We start from the raw sequence: 23531 nt of genomic DNA, 5'->3' as shown, positions 1-23531 counted from the left end.
CCATATGCTGGTGCGGTTGGCCCTGGGTTCCTCCTAATGCAAGACAATGCTAGACCTCATGTGGCTGGAGTGTGTCAGCAGTTCCTGCAAGAGGAAGGCATTGATGCTATGGACTGGCCTGCCCGTTCCCCAGACCTGAATCCAATTGAGCACATCTGGGACATCATGTCTCGCTCCATCCACCAACGCCACGTTGCACCACAGACTGTCCAGGAGTTGGCGGATGCTTTAGTCCAGGTCTGGGAGGAGATCCCTCAGGAGACCATCCGCCACCTCATCAGGAGCATGCCCAGGCGTTGTAGGAAGGTCATGCAGGCACGTGGAGGCCACACACACTACTGAGCCTCATTTTTTACTTGTTTTAAGGACATTACATCAAAGTTGGATCATCCTGTAGTGTGGTTTTCCACTTTAATTTTGAGTATGACTCCAAATCCAGACCTCCATGGGTTGAAAAATTGGATTTCCATTGATTATTTGTGTGTGATTTTGTGTCAGCACATTCAACTATGTAAAGAAAAAAGTATTTAATAAGATTATTTCATTAATTCAGATCTAGGATGTGTTATTTTAGTGTTCCCTTTTATTTTTTGGGGCAGTGTATATACACACATACACACACATGGAAATCCCCCCCAGCATATATATATATATATATATATATATATATGACACACACACACAAAGTAAAACGTTTACATACACCTTAGCCAAATACATTTAAACTCAGTTTTTCACAATTCCTGACATTTAATTCTAGTAAAAAATTCCCTGTTTTAGATCTGTTAGGATCACCACTGATGCTGCCACCCCCATGCTTCACGGTTGGGATGTGGTTCTTCGGCTTGCAAGCCTCCCCCTTTTTCCTCCAAACATAATGATGGTCATTATGGCCAAACAGTTCTATTTTTGTTTCATCAGACCAGAGGACATTTCTCCAAAAAGTATGATCTTTGTCCCCATGTGCAGTTGCAAACCGTAGTCTGGCTTTTCTATGGCGGTTTTGGAGCAGTGGCTTCTTCCTTGCTGAGCGGCCTTTCAGGTTATTTCAATATAGGACTCGTTTTACTGTGGATATAGATACTTTTGTACCTGTTTTCTCCAGCATCTTCACAAGGTCCTTTGTTGTTGTTCTGGGATTGATTTGCACTCTTCGCACCAAAGTACATTCATCTCTAGGAGACAGAACGCTCCTTCCTGAGCGGTATGACGGCTGCGTGGTCCCATGGTGTTTATACTTGCGTACTATTGTTTGTACAGATGAACATGGTACCTTCAGGCATTTGGAAATTGCTCCCAAGGATGAACCAGATTTGTGGAGGTCTACAAATTTTTTTCTGAGGTCTTGGTTGATTTCTTTTGATTTTCCCATGATGTCAAGCAAAGAGGCAGTGAGTTGGAAGGTAGGCCTTGAAATACATCCACAGGTACACCTCCAATTGACTCAAATTGTCAATTATCCTATCAGAAGCTTCTGAAGCCATGACATCATTTTCTGGAATTTTCCAAGCTGTTTAAAAGCACTGTCAACTTAGTGTATGTAAACTGCTGACCCACAGGAATTGTGATAGTGAATTATAAGTGAAATAATCTGTCTGTAAACAATTGTTGAAAAATTACTTGTGACATGCACAAGGTAGATGTCCTAACCAACTTGCCAAAACTATAGTTTGTTAAGAGGAAAGTTGTGGAGTGGTTGAAAAACGAGTTTTAATGACTCCAACCTAAGTGTATGTAAACTTCCCACTTCAACTGTATATAGTTTCAACATTATCTCGGGTCTTGTGGGTAAAGCTCAAGCTATGGAAAAGTTTTATCAACTTCTGTCAAATGCTCCTAGGTCAATGGGGTAGATAACTGGATTAGGACTGAGAAGACCAACTGAGTATCTCATCAGAGACTGATATACTGTATATAAGGAATCTCCACAACTGTATATTCTATATTAAAACGTGTAATGTTAAAGAAACTGAGATATATAAATGGAACATTCCTGGTTAAATAAAGGTTAAATAAAAACTTTAAAAAATGTATGGACTAGTGTCTGTCAATCCTTTTCCTGGAGACCTGCGGGGTGTTCAGGCTTTTGTTCTTGCCCAGCATTAACACACCTGCATCAACTTTGACACTATAGAACCAAATCTCTAATGTAAAATGTATCAATGCCATTATACTTTAGAGAGCCACGTCAGTCAGTGATGAACGGTCAACGACACACTTGCTTACCTCAAAACTCACAGATCCATCTTTATCCGTGTCAAACGCGTTGAACAGAAAATGTGCATATGTCGAAGCGTCTGAAACGAGAGACACAGTCTCGGTCAAACATTGTGATGACAAGTCACAACCTTCATTTACACGGACAGTACATGCTGACAGCGGTTCCAACTAGACATTTTCAACTGTGGTGTTTTTTCTCCTTTGGTCAACATAAAAGCCATCATTAGTTTGTTTCCCAAAGCAGAGTAAGAATAAGATATTTTTTTAGAGTTGTTTTAATTTGATAGTTTTCCCAGTAGCAGGCCTTTAAGCAAGATGTGTTATCGCTCCCTTTCAAAGTTGGATCTTCACATGTTTTAGTTGCAACTCTCAGGCAATCCTAAAATATTTTCAAGCAGCATAACAGAACTAAGTGTCTGTGTCTGTGCCTGCGTGAGCTCTCAAATCTTGGCCTGTTTGCGACTGACTGACAGCGTGTGTGTGTTTGCTGTAAAGATGAGAGATAAAATAAAAATGTGCTGAGTTTCTTTGGTTGAGCCGTATGGGCTAATGCAGATGACATTCCATCAAACGCAAGAAACCCAGGGGGACTAGCAGAAAAGGCTGCCCCAGTCAGTGTAACGAATAAACGGAGCACAAAAGAACAAGCGATATAACGACATTACAATGTTACATTGCTTCTTAAAAGGAAATCCATCATTGTACAGTGGACAATAAGACACATACTGTAGATCTATTACCTACAGTATGAAGACAATATTGCTTCATGTACTGGTTGAGGAGAACGTATCTGTGTGACTTTGGCTGCAGTCCAGCACTGTCATATACAGTTTATATAGAACAATTATATTTTTTATAGGTTTCTAACGTACTATAGGCACCTGTACTTTATCATTGTGAAAGAAATGAAGATGTGTGTTTTGCAGAGGTAGACAAGTCTGCCCATATCCCTGGCGTTTACACAGAGTTTGGTCTCTCTTGCTGTAATGCAAGAGACCTCCAGAGGCATATATTTTGAGCTATATTTAGCTACGGCCACATCATATAAAAGTGATTTGGGGGACACATTCTCCAGTGTCTTTCGATAAACAGAAGAAATATGTTTTATTTATTTTTGGGTGAGATATAGTGCCTTATAGGGGCCTTAAAAAAAACAATGTATGAATTAGAAAATGGGAGAACCTCGAAGTAGAAGAACATGACACATGACTTTACCTTTGGGCTTTGTGAGCTGAATTAACTGAATATCGATGTGCCACAGAAAGTTCAGGTGCTTATTTCCAAGAACCCAAACCCCTCTCTTTCCAGTTATACCAATTCCAATGACCCAATTCCACCGGATAATCAAAAGCAAAAGCACACCTTGGCCGTACACATTTTGTCCATCCAAATGCAAAAATCCATAATAAAAATTGACTTAGCATTTTACACTTGCTTTTTCAAGTCAGCATGAAAAGAAAACAAATCTGTCTTCATTTCCACTTTGCATGTCATGTGATATTCATTCATTCTGCTCCCGAAGCGGTCCCCGACCAGGGTTGTGTTCAGTAGACAAAAAACAGAAAGCGTTTGAAACAGGAAAAAGATGACCATAACCGTTGGACAAGTTTAAGCAGTAATTTTCAGTTTCAAAGTATTTTTGTGCTTATAGAACACAACTCCGTGGTAAACATTTCAGCCTAAAGCAGCATGGTTCATGGGAGCCATTCATCAAGCAGAACAATTCTCACCAGATCTGTCAACATACCTCCCTGTGGAAAGAACTGGGAGTAGATGTCTTTGAAGGTGTCTTCATTGACCACACCACTCGGGCACTCCTGCAAGGAAAAGGGAATATCATTCCATAATTCATTAAAGGTTTCTCAATTAAAACGTGTTTTTGAAAAAGGCACATTGATGTGATCACAGGGTCTTTGCTTCAGACGCACACTGTATTTTTAATTTGCCTCTGACATGGCCAACTCCATGCTGCAAGACTTGAAAAAAGTTACATTTTGTACTACTTAGAAAAAGACCGCTGTAGCCTTTCAAGTTTTAAAGTTTATTCGTTACGTGTAAAACAGTACAATGAAATTCTTACCTTGCAGTGATAAAATAGAATAAAACATTTAAGACTAAAAAAACAACAGAAAGTATATACAGGTCAGTGCCAGTACTTATTCAATGTGCAGGGGTACTGGAGTGGTTGAGTTGGGTTTATACGTAAAAAGTGACTGGTAGTAGGACATACACGTAAACAGTAGCATACCACCCTGCATCCCACTGCTGGCTTGCTTCTGAAGCTAAGCAGGGTTGGTCACTGGATGGGAGACCAGATGCTGCAGGAAGTGGTGTTCGAGGGCCTGTAGGAGGCACCATTTCCCAATTCACGAGGGCAGTGATTGGGGACATTGCCCTGTGTAGGGTGCCGTCTTTTGAGTGGAACGTTAAATGGGTGTCCTGACTCTCTGCGGCCACTAAAAATCTGATGACACTTAATGTAAGAGTAGGAGGTGTTAACCCCAGTGTCCTGGCTAAATTCCTAATCTGGCCCTAACACCATCACTTAATCATCCCCAGCTTACAATTGGCTCATTCATCCCTGTAACTATTCCCCAGGTTGTTGCTGTGAATGTGTTCCAGTCAATTTACCTGGGAAAAAAAGGGGGTGACTAGTAGTAGGATTATATACATATTAATGGTAATATATACACATGTGAACAGGAGTAAGTGTGACCAGTTCCAGGATAAATGTTAATAGAAATCAATGGACAGTGGTGTAATAAATCTAATCAATGATCATTTTAGTTGGAGGGTGGTGTTCAATCCCAGGGTCCAGAGCTTGGTGAGAAACTTGGTAGGGCACTATGGTGTTGAACACTTAGCTGTAGTCGATAAACGGCCTTCTCTCATAGGTATTCCTCTTGTTCAGGTGGGAGAGGGCAGTGTAGATCTGTTGGGGTGGTATGCAAATTGGAGTGGGTGTCTGGGATGATTGAGGTGATGTGTTCCATGACCAGCCTTTCAAAGCACTTCATGATTACAGATGTTAGTACTATGGGGCGATAGTCATTGTTGCAGGTAGCCTTACAGTTCTTAGGAACAGGAATGGTGGTGGTCAGCTTGAGATTGGGGATTACAGACTGGGACAAGGAGAGGTTTACAATGACCGGGAAGTGCATGCGCTGCTGGTCTGCACATGCTCTGAGAAAGCGCCCTGGAATACCGTCTGGTCCCATGGCCTCGCGAGTGTTGACCAGATTAAAAATCTTACTCACGTCACATCAGTCCTCTGGGATGGCAGGGGGCCCTCAAGCCTGGCTGGGTGTTGTTTTAAAGCGTGCATAAAATGCATTGAGTTCGTCTGGGAGACAGCATTGTTTCATAGATCACAGCTAGGTCTACCTTTATAATTTGTATTGGTCTGTAGCCCCTGCCACATGCTTCGGAGCCGGTGTAATAGGATTTCCCCTTGTTTCTATATTGTCGTTTTGCCTGTTTGATGGCTCTGCCAAGGTAGGACTTCTTGTACACGGTCGTGTCCTTAGCCAAACCCTCGGATTTGGCTGCGAAAGCCCTGTGTGCAGTAACTCTATCCTTTAGCTTAGGGCGTACCTCTATGTTAATACAGGGCTTGTAGGGGGACAATGTCGGCGATGCATTTCTTGATGAAGCCCAAGACGGAGGTGGTTAGCTAGTCGATGCTATCCGCAGAGTCCAGAATCAGATTCCAGTCAGCGCTAGCAAAGCAGCCCTGCAACATAGCGTCTGACTCGGAAGGACCATTTCTCTACAGATCGGGTCGCGGGTACTTCCTGGAAACAAGAGTATAGAGACATGATCTGATTTGCCAAAGGGGGGACGAGGGAGGGCCTTGTATGTTTAGTTGTGGGTTGAGTAACAGTGGTCTTTATCGCCCCTAGTGGCGAAGGAGACGTGCTGATAAAAGTTGGGCCTCACGTGTCTTACTGACGCAGAAATAACTCAGTAAAATCTTTGAAATTGTTGCACGTTGTTTATATTTTTGTTCAGTATACTTTTCTTGATTTACTGATAATAGGACTCAGTGCTAGAGGCGTCACTACAGACCCTGGTTCTACAGACAATTGGCCGGGGTAGGCCGTCATTGTAAATAAGAATTTGTTCTTAACTGACTTGACTAGTTAAATAAAGGTAAAATAAATAAAAAAAACAACTAGAGGGCTAAGGGGATTTATTTCCAAAACCTTCCCATGGAACTGTGAAGAGCTTCAACCAGATACCACTTAGCCAGTCAAAACAGTGAGATGGGTACAATTAAACCATAAAACAGTAAGAGGCGTTCATGAGTGGAACCCATTAGGAAATGTGTTTCAGGCAAATACTCTGGCATTCAGTGGGGAGCGGTTTTCACCTAACAGCACAGAACTACAGTATATCAGATGCATTAGGCTGGCCATTATCAACCAAAAGTGTGGAGAAAAGTGTGTACAGTCCACAATCGCCAAAAGGAAATAGGGATATGAAAGGGTTTTTTAAAATGGTGAAGTCATTTTGAGAAGAAAATAGGGTTTGTGGGGCCTCTTATCAAATGTGCAGAGGGCGTCTTCCTCAAGTCCAGAGCTATACATGTATCTGCCCTTGTCAGCACAATGGAAATCTGTACAATTATATTATCATAAAGGCCTAACCTCTGGAGCTATTGTCAAGGCAATCTAGCTTTTGTTTCTTACAAGCTAGAAAAACTGTGCTCAATTTCTGTGTAGATATCCACCAAGGATACCTTTTAAAGAGATCAATGCTTGACATGAATAATTGTTACCTTTCGTTCTCGTCTGTAAACAATGAGCAGCAGCATACAATTGAACTTTTATCTCGTCTCTGTACAAGAAGACAGAACTAGAATATCAATATTTTATTTACACATACAAAATATCATTCTGATAATGTAAATATATTGCTTGTGTCTCATTTCGTAATCTAAAGGACATGAATGGATTCCCAGTTCAAGATGTCATATGTCTTTAACCCCTAGAGTCGATGTCGGCACCCCCACGGAAATCCCATAAAAAAAGCGTCCGAACGATGATGAATACGATGGTGTTCTACGTTTTGCTCTACGACCCCCACAAGCGTTACGGGACTCGTCTGAAGTCGGTCCCGCCAATCTGCCAACTTCTGACTGTAGCATCCGAACAGATCGGGCTACACACTAATGACACCTCTATGGAAAGATGACTCTCGAACACGTACAGTTGAAGTCGGAAGTTTACATACACCTTAGCCAAATACATTTAAACTCATTTAAAGTAGATGGCCTAACCGACTTGCCAAAACTATAGTTTGTTAACAAGAAATTTGTGGAGTGGTTGAAAAACAAGTTTTAATGACTCTAACCTAAGTGTATGTAAACTTCCGACTTCAACTGTATATGTTGGTTGTTTTACAAGACTAGTCCGAAGGTAGCCCGGTACCAGTTAAACAAGTGAATGGAAGTATATATGGAAGAAGTTTAGTGCCTAAAAAAGGGGTTAAATACAGTATGTGTTAAAAAATATATTCATAAGTTCCTGATTCTTTTTGTGTGTGTGTGTGTGTGTGAATATATATCTCAGCAAAAAATGAAACGTCCTCTCACTGTCAACTGTGTTTATTTCCAGCAAACTTAACATGTGTAAATATTTGTAAGAACATAACAAGATTCAACAACAGACAAACTGAACAGTTCCACAGACATGTGACTAACAGAAATTGAATAATGTGTCCCTGAACAGGGGGGGGGGGGGGGTCAAATTCAAAAGTAACAGTCAGTATCTGGTGTTGCCACCAACTGCATTAAGTACTGCAGTGCATCTCCTCCTCATGGACTGCACCAGATTTGCCAGTTCTTGCTGTGAGATGTTACCCCACTCTTCCACCAAGGCACCTGCAAGTTCCCGGACATTTCTGGGGGGAGTGGCCTTAGCCATCACCCTCCGATCCAACAGGTCCCAGACGTGCTCAATGGGATTGAGATCTGGACTCTTCGCTGGCAGAACACTGACATTCCTTGCAGGAAATCATGCACAGAACGGGCAGTATGGCTGGTGGCATTGCCATGCTGGAGGGTCATGTCAGGATGAGCTTCTCTCAGCCTATTGCGGACAGTCTGAGCACTGATGGAGAGATTGTGCGTTCCTGGTGTAACTCCTGTACCTGTCCCGCAGGTGTGAGGTTAGGATGTACCGATCCTGTGCAGGTTTTGTTACACGTGCTCTGCCACTACGAGGATGATCTGCTGTCCGTCCTGTCTCCCTGTAGCGCTGTCTTAGGCCTCTCACAGTACAGACATTGCAATTTATTGCCCTGGTCACATCTGCAGCCCTCATGCCTCCTTGCAGCATGCCTAAAGCACGCTCACGCAGATGAGCAGGGACCCTGGGCATCTTTCTTTTGGTGTTTTTCAGAGTCAGTAGAAAGGCCTCTTTCGTGTCCTAAGTTTTCATAGCTGTGACCTTAATTGCCTACCGTCTGTAAGCTGTTAGTGTCTTATTAACGACCGTTCCACAGGTGCATGTTCATGAATTGTTTATGGTTCATTGAACAAGCATGGGCAACCTTGTTTAAACCCGTTAAAATGAAGATCTGTGAAGTTATTTGGATTTTTACGAATTATCGTTGAAATACAGGGTCCTGAAAAAGGGACGTTTCTTTTTTTGCTGAGTTTATTTATCTCAGATATAGGATAGACTAGGCTTTAGCGGTATACCATATATACCCTATAGTGAGGTATTTGGAAAAAGCCACAGCAAGGTTTTTCAATACTGTCAAAAATACTGTAACTCATTTCCTTTTCTATTTCCTGCATTTTTTGGGGGTATTTTTTCCACTTATGTTCTCATAATAGGTCAATGAATAGACGTTTTTAGAGCTGGAATGCTTGGAGGAAAACATACACAGTGGCATGTTACATCAACATAGCATCTAGCAGTCGCTAGGCCCCGCAGTTGCGGCTGAACAATTTGTTTGTGGGTTTAACTCTGCCTGTAAACACGCTGGATGATTCAGAATCCATTGAAGAGCTTGAACGATTCATTGACGAGAGATACTTACGAACTCTTAGAAACATGTCGCTGGCTTCGGAGGACTCAAGCATTGTTAAGGACAACCAACCCAATCAACAAAACAAACCAAAACCAGGTTGGCCAATGGGTATCAACGATGGAACCAAACCATCCCCTAGTAAGAGGGCGAGTGGGGAGAGGTTTACTGATATGGATGTTGACTTGTTAAAATCCATCAATGAAAGGCTTGCCAAACTTGATATCTTGGATATATTACGAGAGGACATCAATGCATTATGTGCTAGTCTAGAATTCAGCCAACGTCAGATTGATGATCTAAGGAAAGAGAACACGGTGCTGAAAGATACTGTAGACTCTATTCATAGCAAGGTGGAGGTGGTAGAAAGGGAGAACAAACAACTTAAAGAAACCTTGCTTGATGTACAGTGTCGATCAATGCGGGACAATCTAATATTTTCAGGGATACCGGAGAATGACAACAGCAGAGGCTGTGAGGACACAGTCCGAGACTTTATGTCAACTCAACTAAAACTGCCCACTGATGTTGTGCATAATGTCACTTTCTCCAGTCTCCATAGAATAGGTAAGGCCTCTGGAAATAGGCCACGGGCTATTATTGCATGTTTTGACAAATTTAAGCAAAAGGAAATGACGAAGAACATGGGCAGAGAACTCAGAAACACTGATCTTGGAATGAATGATCACTTCCCCACCGAGATCAATGAAAGGAGAAAAAAACTATATCCCATCATGAAGGAAAAACGTTGCCTGAATCAACGAGTCTCCATGGTGATGGATAAACTTTATATCAACGGGCAATTGTATCGGGACTCTAGAGTAACTCCCTGGCTATTTTAATTTAATGTTCAAATTTGAGTTTGTGTGTTGTAGTGTATCATGACAACTTCAACTATAACGAATACATGCTCTATTGATCTTCACTTGATAAGGAAAGAGTTGCATATAGCTCAGGTTGATGTATGTAGCCTTCCTAACAAAATACATGAGGTCTTTAACTTGGTCAACATAAGTAATATTCATATTTTGGCTTTGACCGAAACGCATATAGATGCATCTGTAAATGATGGGCAAATTAACATTCATGGATATAGTCTACTTAGAAGGGACAGGAATGGTGTGGGTGTAGCACTGTACATTCAGAATCATATACCTTTTAAGAGGAGGGATGACCTTAATGTATGTCAAGTAGAGGCACTATGGGCTCAGGTACATCTGCCTCACCAGGCAGCCATATTGGTGGGATCTGTGTATAGACCTCCTAGCTCTAAGGTGTCCTATTTGGATGACTTATGTACTGGGTTTGACCAGGCCACAGATAGCAACAGAGATGTATTTATCTTGGGTGATTTTAATATAAATTGGAAGGATCACAATAATTCGAATAGAACAAAATTGATGAGATATGCCAAGAACTGTGGTTTGAAACAAATGGTTAATGATACTACTAGATCATCAATTAAGTTGGGTCATCGTTCAAACACATGCATTGATCTGGTTTTCTGTAATATACCATTGCAATGCTTAAAAGCCAGATCAATGCCAGTGGGCTGGACAGACCATAATATTGTGACCATAACCATGAACACCAAGGTTCCAAAGAAACCCCCTAGGATTGTGGTCAAGAGAAATTTTAAAACATTTAATCATGCGCTATTTCAAAATGATTTGGCTGCTGTACCCTGGGAGCTGATTTATGTAGAGAATGATTTAAATCACGCTACAGAATGTTTTATTGATTTGCTCACTGAGGTAATGGACCATCATGCCCTATAAGAAAGAGTACAGTTGGTGCTTGTCCATCTCCATGGATTGATGATGATCTGGGTGAGGCTTTTTCTCAAAGCCAAGTCAAAATTAGAAATTGATGAATAGAATTATAGAACATTGCGTAATTATGCAGTTAAATTTAATCGAAAGAAAAAAAAGTTATTTTACAACAATGCTTTTATTGATTGTAAAAATTATTCTAAAAAGGTATGGAACACAGTTAAGGGCTTACTTGGTACATCTATCTCATCATGCCCAACTCGTGTGGAGGTTGACGGGAGAATAATAACAAAACCAGTTGATATTGCCAATCATTTAGCAGATTTTTTTACAAAGAAAATTAATTTACTGAGCAACAATGTAAACATACATTCTTCCAAACAAGCTATTGTCAAATGGATTGATGATCATATTATGAGCAACAAGATCTGCTCTTTTAGTCTGCAAACGGTGTCAGTGGAGGAGGTGTTAAACCTATTGAAGTCATTACCTGATGGGAAATCTACAGGTTATGATCTTTTGGACAATTTTTTGCTTCGCTGTGCTGCTCCCCAGATTGCAGTTCCACTGAGATACATATTTAATTGGTCACTGGAAAAGGGGATGTTTGCAAATGTATGGAAGCATGCGAAACTGTGTCCTATTCCGAAAGACTGCAAAGAACCCATTACTCCTGCCAATAGTCGACCAATTAGTCTACTCCCTACACTCAGTAAGATATTGGAGGGTATTGTGAGTACACAAATACGGGAGTACATGGAAAATAATGATCTGATTACAGCCAATCAGCATGCTTATCGCAAAAACCATTCCACTACCACTGCATTGGTTGACATGACTGACTAGTGGCTCAATGCTATGGATAATGGCAAGTTTGTGGGTGTATTATTTTTAGATTTCAGTGCAGCATTTGATTTAGTGGATCATGAAATAATTTTGACAAAATTAATGCATTATGGTTTTAAGGAGGTAGCATTGAATTGGGTACAGTCATATCTAACTGACAGGAAACAGTCCACCTATATCAATGGTTCATTTTCTTCCCCTCATGTATTAAACTGTGGAATACCGCAGGGCAGCTGCCTTGGGCCACTTCTTTATTTAATATATACCAACGACCTTCCCTATGCCTTAGCTGAAACTCAAGCTACTATGTTTGCAGATGATACTACAATTTATGCAGCAAGACAATCGGTTCAACAGGTACAGCTTACAAGGAGATTTGGAGAATATCAGGGAGTGGGTTTGCCAGAACAAACTTGTTTTAAACACTAGGAAAAGGCCAAAACAGCATGAGATACAATTAAGTATGGGAGGAGTACAAATTGAAGAAGTGGCAGAAACCAAACTATTGGGAGTGCAGCTAGACAACTGCTTATCATGGTCGCCTCAAATAACTAATCTATGTAAAAAAATAAAAATATGAAAACAGCATGCATAATCAGAAGGATAGCTAAATATTTACCAGGAAAAATTCTTAAGCAAATAACACAAGCATTAATTGAGAGTCAGGTGAACTACTCTTCTGTGGTCTGGGGAAATGCATCATCAAGTGAAGTTAGGAGGCTGCAGATTGCACAGAACAAAGCAGCAAGGATTGTTTTACGGTGGAGATATGGTTCTTCTGTTGCAGTCATGCGCAATGTTCTTGGTTGGTCATCAATTGACAAAATAATTGAAAAAAACATTCTTATTTTATTTCGTAATATACATCATTTAAAATGGCCAAGTTCTATTCACAACGGTAATCAGTTGGTAAGAGACAGACATTCCGTAAATACTAGGAATAGATTGTCCACCATCTATGTGTTATCCAGACAGAAAAGAGAAACAGGCAAAAGAACATTTCAATTTAGAGCAATAAATAAATTGAATAAATTAACTGAGCAAACCAGAAACCTTTCAATATATAAATTTAAACATTATTTTAAAACAATTTAAATATAATACACAGAAGTGTTGTGGGATTACAGTAGATGAACAATCAATATTTTTTAGATTGAGTATTTATTTGGTTCATTATGTTAGTATATTATGTATGTTTGTAATAGTGTGTTATATGTGAAAATGTGTTCGTATATAAATTGTATTTTAATGTTTAAGGACTCTTGGAAGATTAGTCCAAATGGGGACTAAAAGAGATCCAAATAAAATCAAATCAAAAACGTTAACTTGAAAATGTGAATATTTGTAGCTACTTTTTATGTAAATACCTGTAGTCAACTTGTGCCATACATAAGAAGCTAAAGAACATTGCATTCTTCATTTCACCTGTCACATTATTATGTAGCATTTCACCTGTCACATTATTATGTAGCTTCCAGTCACGTGATGTTTGTTTACAAACACACAGCGACACTGGAGCCTTGTGACTCACTTACTGTCGTGCAGCATACTACAGGTGATCTAATTACAGTATGGAATTCACAACTAAATGTTTGCCAGCTAGATATCTTAGAACTATTAAGTGAAGTGTCTAAAATGTGCTAAATACTTTGCTAATATAGTACCTAGTTAGCTATCTTGTTAAGTGGTGGGCTTCTTCCAAAATCAAGCATTTGCTTAGTAACAGCACAGAATCCCCTCCTGGATCAAGACCCTTGCAGGCTAATATTTGTTTTGTGCGTGTAACAAACTGTGTCGCGTTTTTAAGTTACTTCATTGATTAGGTCAGAAACTACAAATTGTTCTCAATGTGCTCATTAGCATTACGTTAGCATTCTCTATGACGATTCCTTAGTACTTGTTAGCATTTTGTTAGCATTCTGGTAAGTGACGTTTTTTGGGCTTTGAATATTAGTACTTGACTGCAGGTATTTATAAGTAAACTTATGCACTAGGTAATATATAAAATAGATCGCGTTCATCATTTCTCCCGTTAGATTTTTCATTATGAAACTTTTTCAATATGAAGCTTACCGGTACTCGCCACCCCTCATTTCCCAAAACAGCGGTTTTAGCCAGTCATGTGTGTTTGTTTACAAAGAAGCACAACATGCAAAATGGGAGCTTCATAAAATGAGTCACTCCTGCAGCGCAACTTAAGTGAGGTGATCAAGTTACACTTGTATGAAATTCATTACTAATTAGTAAGTTAACTATCTAAGATGTGCCAAGCTGAGTTGCTAATGTTATCTAAACTAGCAAGATCAAGCTTCTTAGTAATAGCTGCAGAGACAATCCCCTCCTGGATTAAGACACATTCTTCTTTACAAAATGTTATGCTGTTTTCAAATGAAACACAATAACTTGCTTGTTAAAGCTCTTAGAATTGATTTGTTTGAAAATCCACAGTTATTTTATCGTTATGAATACTGAGGTAGCACCGGTCATTGCTACGGTGGCCATGAGGTGCAATACCCCAAAACAATAAGAAATTGGATAGAAATAAAATTAACTTGACAAACTAAATGAACGTGTCATAAACTGAAAGAACCTGACGTGAACACAACAAAGTTGGCACAAACAAAATATAAATTGGCCACAACAGGTCACTTAGAACATTTATAGAACTCACCCATGCATGCAAAACTGTATAAAATCTAAGGGAGACAGCGAAGGGTGGTAATTGTGTGGGTGAGGGCCAACTACATAAACAAGGCTGGTAGGTGGCACCCTCAGACTTTAAGGGCTGCATCGACTTGTCAAGTGGCAAATCACATCAACACCAGCAGGCATTCGATCAGCTGTGTGGCACATGAGTTTGTGTTTAGATCGTTGATTATAGCTCCCATGTATTATGGCACTCTTAATAGGCCATGGGATACTCAAAAAAAGGTGTGACAGAAACATATTTGTTTCTATCAAATGCAAAACCAAACCTTCCCACACATTAGATACATTTGTTACCACACACAGATGTACTAGAGAGCTTTGTACCTAAACAAAAAGGTTTCTGCTCTACAGACAAAGTTTGACGTAGACAATATTTATCTTGGAGCCTTTGTTGTTCTGCAAAGCTACAGTACTGCTAATTAAAATTATGTTTTGTGTTCTTGTCAACCCCCCCACCTCTTGTTCACGCTGCATGAGGCCATATCGAGTAATTACACTCAGAAGGGTTACAGTATGTTGAGACATTAAACCACTTCCCTTAGTTCACCTCTATTGTCTGCTAGTCAAAATAGAGTGGAAATACAGTTTGTTCACACTATCCTCAAAAACCCAGGAACTGTTGGGACATTAGATGTCAACACTAATTGGACATAGTGACTAAATGTGAAAGTAATGAAGAATTTGTTCCAAACCAAAAAACGTCCTACCTCTGCCCTTTATACAGTGCAGTAACTTGCCCCAGCACATTTGAGGAGACCATATAGGTGAAAGTATATATGCGATTCAATAACATTGCTTAATGTATCCAGTCAATCCAACGTGATGACGACAAGTCAACAAGGACAGGGAGAATGTAGGAAGTTTTCGGTTTGGAATCCAGCCAATTGACCCAAATTTAAGCACCCGAACAATAACATCTTTACTTCAGGTCACACAACATGCCACACTTTGTTGCATGTGTTGCTTTTCATGGCGAACATACATCTAAAATGGTTAAGAGATACATTTAGAGCAGAGGGTTTGTATAAGCGAAGACAGGTCAAGTGGGCAAGCCTGCTGAAAGAGACAACTAAAATATTTTCTATCGATTCCATCAAAAAGCTAGGCTCAAGAACCTGCAAAAAACTGCCAACTTCACTTTTCGCTCTTCTTCCATCTTTAAGTTTTTATTTCAAATCTATAAAGATCAGCGTTTTGCAACGGAGTAGGACATTACCCTATTACATTTCAGGAGGTGAGGTCGAGTTCATTTCTCTCCCGGGGACATATCTTCTGGGGAAATCTCATGGGGACACTTGTATTTCAGACTTTGATTCTCAGATGTTTGCTACACTGTGTCCCTTGCTGCTTCTTCTTTGTTCTTTAATAAACCCATTTTAATATCCTGTCAGGAGTAGCTTAGGTCAAGAAGTCCCTCACTTTAACTGAAAAGCAGGCTAGGAAACAAAGTTTGAACTAAGTCGGTCACAGGTTTTTATTTTGGCTGTTTCGTGACATGATTCAGTGAAAAGTGAAGTGTAAGGGAGCTGTGAAGGGTGTTGTGGGGTTAACCTCTGACCTCTCTGTGGATTGTCTTACTTGTGATAGAAGGTACTAGGTAAACACTGATTATACTGTACGTAAGCATGATCTATTCCTGGCTTTGAAAGTACTGTGGTGGAAATTCTTGATCACACTTTCAGGCTGTCACTGTAATAAATACAGCATATTTTACAAATGCATAGTCATGGATATTACAGTAATTCTAATGTACCTCAGATATTTGGTAATTTGAAAATGCCATTCAATGAAAGTGCAATTTCAATTAGGGTTTTGCATGGTCATGATACTGTACCACAGGTCATCTCTGAGGCCATGGTCATTATTGTGGACACAGCACAGTGATTACAAACATGTTTCTATCAAATGCAAAACCAAACCTTCCCACACATTATATAATTTTGTTACCCCACATTTTGAGAGATGTACAACAGAGAGAGTACTAGAGAGCTGAATCAACTTCAAACCTATTCCTTTTATACCTAAACAAATCAAGGTTTCTGCTGTACAGACACAAAGTTCAACATAGACAATGTTTCTTTGAAGCCTTTGTTGTTCTGCAAAGCTACTGCTAATTAAAACGTTTGTGTTCTTGTCACACCCCCCCCCACACACTTTTTGTTCACGCTGCATGAGGCAATGGAGGAATTACACTGAGAATGGTTACAGTACGTTGAGATATTATACCGTTTCCCTTATTTAAACCTCTATTTTCTGCTAGTCAAAATACTGTATGTTTGTAAGTCTTGCAGAGTGGAAATGCAGTGTGTTCACACCATCCTTGAAACCACAGGGACTGTTGGGAGATTACAGATATCAACGCTAATAGTACATAGCGACTAAATATGAAAGTAATGAAGAATGGCTGGGTTCCAAACCAAATAAGGTCCTCCTCCTTTCCTTTATACAATGCAAAAATCCCCAGTTGCCAATTATTTTGGATACCACGGCTAGAAGAGATCTCACTGACCATGAAAGAGGGCTCTCAAAGGAGCATAGGGAGTTTAAAGAGTGTGTGTGTCTCAGTCACCAGATCTCAACCCAATTGAACTATCAACACACACCTCGCCATAGTAAGAACTGAAAGCACGAACCACCGCATTTAACTATGGAAAGGTGACAAACAGTGTAGTTATTCCCTCTGCAAGGCAATCAAACAAGTGAAATGTCAGTATAGAGAAAAAGTGTAGTCGCAATTCAACGGCTCAGGCACGAGGCGTATACATCACGGACAAACTGAAATGGTCCACCCACACAGACAGTGTGGTGAAGGCGGCGCAACACTGCATTTCCACTCTGCAAGACTTCATACAATGCATTCGGAAAGTATTCAGACCCCTAGACTTTTTCCACATTTTGTTAAGTTAGCCTTATTCTAAAATGGATGAAATAAAATATCCTCAACCTACAAACAATACCCCACAATGACAAGTTTTTAGAAATGTTTGCTTGTTAAAAATAAAAAAACAGATACCTTATTTACATAAGTATTCAGACCCTTTGCAATGAGACTCGAAATTGAGCTCAGGTGCATCCTGTTTGGCTTGTCACCTAAAACCCTCACAAACTTTTACAGATGCACAATTGAAAGCATCCTGTCGGGCTGTATCACCACCTGGTATGGCAACTGCACCGCTCACAACCGCAAGGCTCTCCAGAGGGTGGTGCGGTCTGCACAGCGCATCACCGGGGGCAAACTACCTGCCTTTCAGGACACCTACAGCACCCAATGTCACAGGAAGCCCAAAATGATCATCAAGGACAATAACCATCCGAGCCACTGCCTGTTCACTCCGCTACCATCCAGAAGGCGAGGTCAGTACAGGTGCATCAAAGCTGGGACCCAGAGACTGAAAAACAGCGTATATCTCAAGGCCATCAGACTGTTAAACAGCCATCACTAACACAGAGATGCTGATGCCTACATACAGACTTGAAAACATTGGCCACTTTAATAATGTTTACATATCTTGCATTACTCATCTCATATGTATATACTGTATTTTATACCATCTATTTCATTTTGCCTATGTCATTGCCATTGTCATTTTGCTGTTGCTGTCATTGCTCATCCATATATTTATATGTATACATTCTTATTCCATTCCTTTACTTAGATGTGTGTGTATTAGGTAGTTGTTGTGGAATTGTTAGATGACATGTTAGATATTGCGGCACTGTTGGAACTAGATGCACATGCATTTTGATACACTTGCAATAACATCTGCTAACCACGTGTATGTGACCAATAAAATTTGTTTTGAGTAGGGAGAATCTTGAGCGGTGCCCCGAAACAGCGTTTTCAACCACCATCAACAAAACATGCAATTTCTTGTGGAAGAATGGTGTCGCATCTTGAGTTCCAGACACTTGTAGAATCTATGCCAATGTGCATTGAAGCTGTTCTGGTGGCTGATGGTGACCCAACCCCCTACTAAGACACTTTATGTTGGTGTTTTCTTTATTTTGGCAGTTACCTGTACATAGTCAGCAGCATTCCCAGTCACAGTTTGAACGGGTCCGAGGTGACTCAATGCATCTGTATTCATTTTATAAGCTTGTGAAATTAACTCATCCATGAGAACAAAATCATAATTGTAATTTGAGGAATGCAAAAACCAGCCGCATGTGAAATTCCTTCCAATGACTTATCCCGGCAAGGTCGGGAAGAAAATGTATGTGTAAAATAAGGTTATTGACAGAGGTTTGAACAGTGGCATCTCCACTGACGGAATTGAAAGTGTCACAATCTGAGATAGCAATCTTCTGCCCCTTGCTCTGGCTCTGAATTCCTGAGCAGCCCGAAGAGTAGATCAGACGTGATGACATCTAGGTGGCAATTACCAGGAGTCTGGCGTTCACAAAGGGGATATTCTACCACCTGTGGCCGCTCACCCTGGAGCCATTTGATTCGCACCCAAGTCTGAGACGTCAAAGACACAGAGCCAAATTGTTCGTAATGGAGACTGTGCCAGACTACATTTGTCTGGCTAGTTTTAAATATTGTTTATTTCAATGTATCACAATTCCAGTGGGTCAGAAGTTTACAAGTTTACAAAACTCCAGAAAATGATGTGAAGGCTTTAGAAGATTCTGATAGGCTAATTGACATCATTGGAGTCAATTGGAGGTGTACCTGTGGATGTATTTCAAGGCCTACCTTCAAACTCAGTGCCTCTTTGCTTGACATCATGGGAAAATCAAAAGAAATCAGCCAAGATCTCAGAAAAAAAATTCTGGTTCATCCTTGTGAGCAATTTATAAACGCCTGAAGGTACCACGTTCATCTGTACAAACAATAGTACGCAAGTATAAACACCATGGGACCACGCAGCCGTCATACCGATCAGGAAGGAGACGCGTTCTGTCTCCTAGAGATGAACGTACTTTGGTGCGGAATATGCAAATCAATCCCAGAACAACAACAAAGGACCTTGTGAAGATGCTGGAGGAAACGGGTACAAAAGTATCTATAGCCACAGTAAAACGAGTCCTATATCGGCATAACCTGAAAGGCCGCTCAGCAAGGAAGAAGCCACTGCTCCAAAACCGCCATAAAAAAAGCCAGACTACGGTTTGCAACTGCATATGGGGACAAAGATCGTACTTTTTGGAGAAATGTCCTCTGGTTTGATGAAACAAAAATAGAACTGTTTGGCCATAATGACCATCGTTATGTTTGGGAAAAAATGGGGGACACTTGCAAGCGGAAGAACACCATCCCAACCGTGAAGCATGGGAGTGGCAGCATCATGTTGTGGGGGTGCTTTGCTGCAGGAGGGACTGGTGTTCTTCACAAAATAGATGGCATCATGAGGCAGGAAAATGATGTGGATATTTTGAAGCAATATTTCAAGACATCAGTCAGGAAGTTAAAGCTTGGTCGCAAATGGGTCTTCCAAATGAACAATGACCCCAAGCATACTTCCAAAGTCGTGGCAAAATGGCTTAAGGGCAACAAAGTCAAGGTATTGGAGTGGCCATGACAAAGCCCTGACCTCAATCCTCTAGAAAATGTGTGGGCAGAACTGAAAAAGCGTGTGCGAGCAAGTAGGCCTACAAACCTGACTCCGTTACACCAGCTCTGTCAGATGGAATGGGCCAAAATTCACTCAACTTATTGTGGGAAGCTTGTGGAAGTCTACCCAAAACATTTGATCCAAGTTAAACAATTTGAAGGCAATGCTACCAAATACTAATTGAGTGTATGTACATTTCTGACCCACTGGGAATGTGATGAAATAAATAAAAGCTGAAATAAATAATTCTCTCTACTATTATTCAGACATTTCACATTCTTAAAATAAAGTGGTGATCCTACCTGACCTAAGACAGGGAATTTTTACTAGGATTAAATGTCAGGAATTGTGAAAACTGAGTTTAAATATATTTGGCTAAGGTGTATGTAAACTACTGACTTCAACTGGAAGTATTCAGACCCTTTACTCAGTACTTTGTTGAAGGACCTTTGGCGAAGCACCTTTGGCAGCGAGTACAGCCTCGAGTCTACTTGGGTATGACCCTATAAGCATTGCACACCTGTATTTGGGGAGTTTCTACCATTCGTGTCTGCAGATCCTCTCATGCCCTGTCAGGTTGGATGGGAAGTGTCACTGCACAGCTAATTTCAGCTCTCCCCAGAGATGTTTGATCGGGTTCAAGTCCTGGCTCTGGCTGGGCCAATCAAGAACATTCAGAGACTTGTCTCAAAGCCACCTCTGTGTTGTCTTGGCTGTGTGCTTAGGGTCATTGACCTGATGCAAGGTGAACCTTCGACACAGTCTGGGGTCCTGAGCGCTCTGGAGCAGGTTTTCATCAAGGATCTCTCTGTACTTTGCTCCATTCACCTTTCCCTCGTCTCCCAGTCCCTGCAGCTGAAAAACATCCCCACAGCATGATGCTGCCACGACCATGCTTCACCATAGGGTTGGTGCCAGGTTTCCTCCAGACGTAATGCTTGGCATTCAGGCCAAAGAGTTCAAACTTGGTTTCATCAGACCAGAGAATCTTGTTTCTCATGGTCTGAGAGCCTTGAGGTTCCTGTTGGCAAACTCCAAGCGGGCTGTCATGTGCCTTTTACTGACTAGTGGCTTCCGTCTGGCCACTCTACCATAAAGGCCTGATCGGTGGAGTGCTGCTGAGATGGTTGTCCTTCTAGACGGTTCTCCCGTCTCCACAGAGGAACTCTAGAGCTCTGTCAGACTGACCATCTGGTTCTTGGTCACCTCCCTGACGAAGGCCCTTCTCCCCCGATTGCTCAGTTTGGCTGGGCGGCCAGCTCTAGGAAGAGTCGTGGTGGTTCCAAACTTCTTCCATTTAAGAATGATGGAGACCACTGTGTTCTTGGGGATCTTCAATGCTGCAGACATTTTTTGGTACCCTTCCCCAGATCTGTGCCTCAATACAATCCGGTCTTGGAGCTCTACGGACAATTTCTTCGACCTCATGGCTTGGTTTTTGCTCTGACATGCACTGTGAACTGTGGGACCTTATATAGACAGGTATGTGTGTTTCAAATCATGTCCAATCAATTGAATTTACCACAGGTGGACTCCAATCAATTTGTAGAAACATTTCAAGGATGATCAATGGAAACAGGATGCAGCTGAGCTCAATTTCAAGTCTCATAGCAAAGGGTCTGAATACTTAAGTCAATAAGGTATTTTTTTATGCGCAAACACTTCTAAAAACTTGTGGGGTATTGTTTGTAGATTGAGGATTTTTATTTTTATTTAATCCATTTTAGAATAAGACTACCGTAACAAAATGTGGAAAAAGTCCAGGGGTCTGAATACTTTCCGAATGACTCCATACAGCCTACTGTATGGAGTCTTGCAGAGTGGAAATGCAGTGTGTTCACGCTATCCTTGAAACCCCAGGGACTGTTGGGAGATTACAGATGTCAACACTAATAGTACATAGCGACTAAATGTGAAAGTAATGAAGAATGGCTGGGTTCCAAACCAAAATACATCCTACCTCTTTCCTTTATACAGTGCAGAAATGCCCAGTAGCCCATTATGTTGGCTACCACGGCTAGAAGAGAGCTCACTGACCTTGAAAGAGGGGTCTCAAAGGAGCATAGGGGTTTAAAGAGTGTGTGTGTGTGTGTCTCAGTCACCAGATCTGAACCCAATTGAACTTCAACAAACACCTCGCCATAGTAGGGAGAATCTGGAGCGGCACTCGAGACAGCTTTTTCAACCACTATCAACAAAACACCAAATTATGGAATTTCTTGTGGAAGAATGGTGTCACATCTATAGTTCCAGACACTTGTAGAAGCTATGCCAAGGCGCGTTCTGGCAGCTCATGGTGACCCAACGCCCTATTAAGACACTTTATGTTGGTGTTTTCTTTATTTTGGCAGTTACTTGTACATAGTCAGCAGCATTCACATTCACAACTTGAACGGGTCCGAGGTGACTCAATGTATCTGTATTAATTTGATAAGCTTGTGAGATGAACTCATCCATGACAACAAAATCATAACTGTAATTTGTGGAATGCAAAAACCAGCCGCATGTGAAATTCGTTCCAATGACTCATCCCGGAAAGATCGGGAAGAAAATGCATGGGGAAAATAAGGTTATTGACAGAGGTTTGAGCAGCGGCATCTCCACTGATGGAATTGAAAGTGTCACAATCTGAGATGGCAATCTTCTGCCCCATGCCGATGCCCTGGCTCTGAATTCCTGAGCAGCCCGAAGAGTAGATCAGACGTGATGACATCTAGGTTGCAATTACCAGGAGTCTGGCATTCAAAAATACGATATTCTACCACCCGTGGACGCTCATCCTGGAGCCATTTGATTCGCACCCAAGTCTGAGACACAGACCCAAATTGCTCGTAATGGAGACTATGCTAGACTACATTTGTCTGGCTAGTTTTAAATATTGCCTTCATTCTGCCCTTGTCACTGGGTTAGTGTGACCATAGATCAGGTATTTGACTAGCCCAAAGGCCGGCTGATGGCGTTTCATCTTATCGGCCCAAGGGCAAATATACAGATGGCTAAACACTCGTATCTCCCGTGGACCTATACCTACATAAAACATTCTCCATTCAGACTGCAAAGGCATCGATTTCCTCAACGATATTTAATGCAGTTAAGAAGTTAGAGTTATAGCCTCGTTAATGGACACAAGCAAATAAACGTCTGTGAGTTTTCCAAGTGTGACACACTGTCCTTATTGGAAAGGTGCCCAACTATAGTAGCTGCCCGACTTTAGAGTGATGGGTCTAGCTTCTGCTGAGAGAGGCCACTATTATTGAACATGCAAGACCAAAAGCCACCTTAAAAGGTACTCAGCAAAATGCAGTTGCCATGAGCAGCACAGCAGATATTGAAATGAGCGAGATGCAAGACATTCTCTCACACAGTATCAGCGCATGTGCACGGGTGC

General features: G+C 41.0%; 1 protein-coding gene across 2 annotated transcripts in view; it reads right to left on the bottom strand.

Moving 5' to 3' along the window:
• The window catches only part of LOC106577616 (Kv channel-interacting protein 4), a 299837-nt gene that overhangs the window by 4826 nt on the left and 271480 nt on the right, over window positions 1–23531 (bottom strand). For both annotated transcript variants that reach the window (XM_082965117.1, XM_014155831.3), the window contains exons 3-4: window positions 3968–4037; window positions 2227–2297 (exon numbers count right to left, since the gene is read on the bottom strand). In XM_082965117.1, coding sequence (XP_082821243.1) covers window positions 2227–2297; window positions 3968–4037 — 141 coding nt within the window. The remainder of the gene's footprint in view (window positions 1–2226; window positions 2298–3967; window positions 4038–23531) is intronic.

Source organism: Salmo salar, chromosome 18 (genome assembly GCF_965601325.2).
Source record: "Salmo salar chromosome 18, fSalSal1, whole genome shotgun sequence".
NCBI classification, from domain to species: Eukaryota; Metazoa; Chordata; class Actinopteri; order Salmoniformes; family Salmonidae; genus Salmo; species Salmo salar.
The sequence above is the reverse complement of the archived record's forward strand: the minus strand, read 5'-3'. Positions and strand labels throughout refer to the sequence as shown.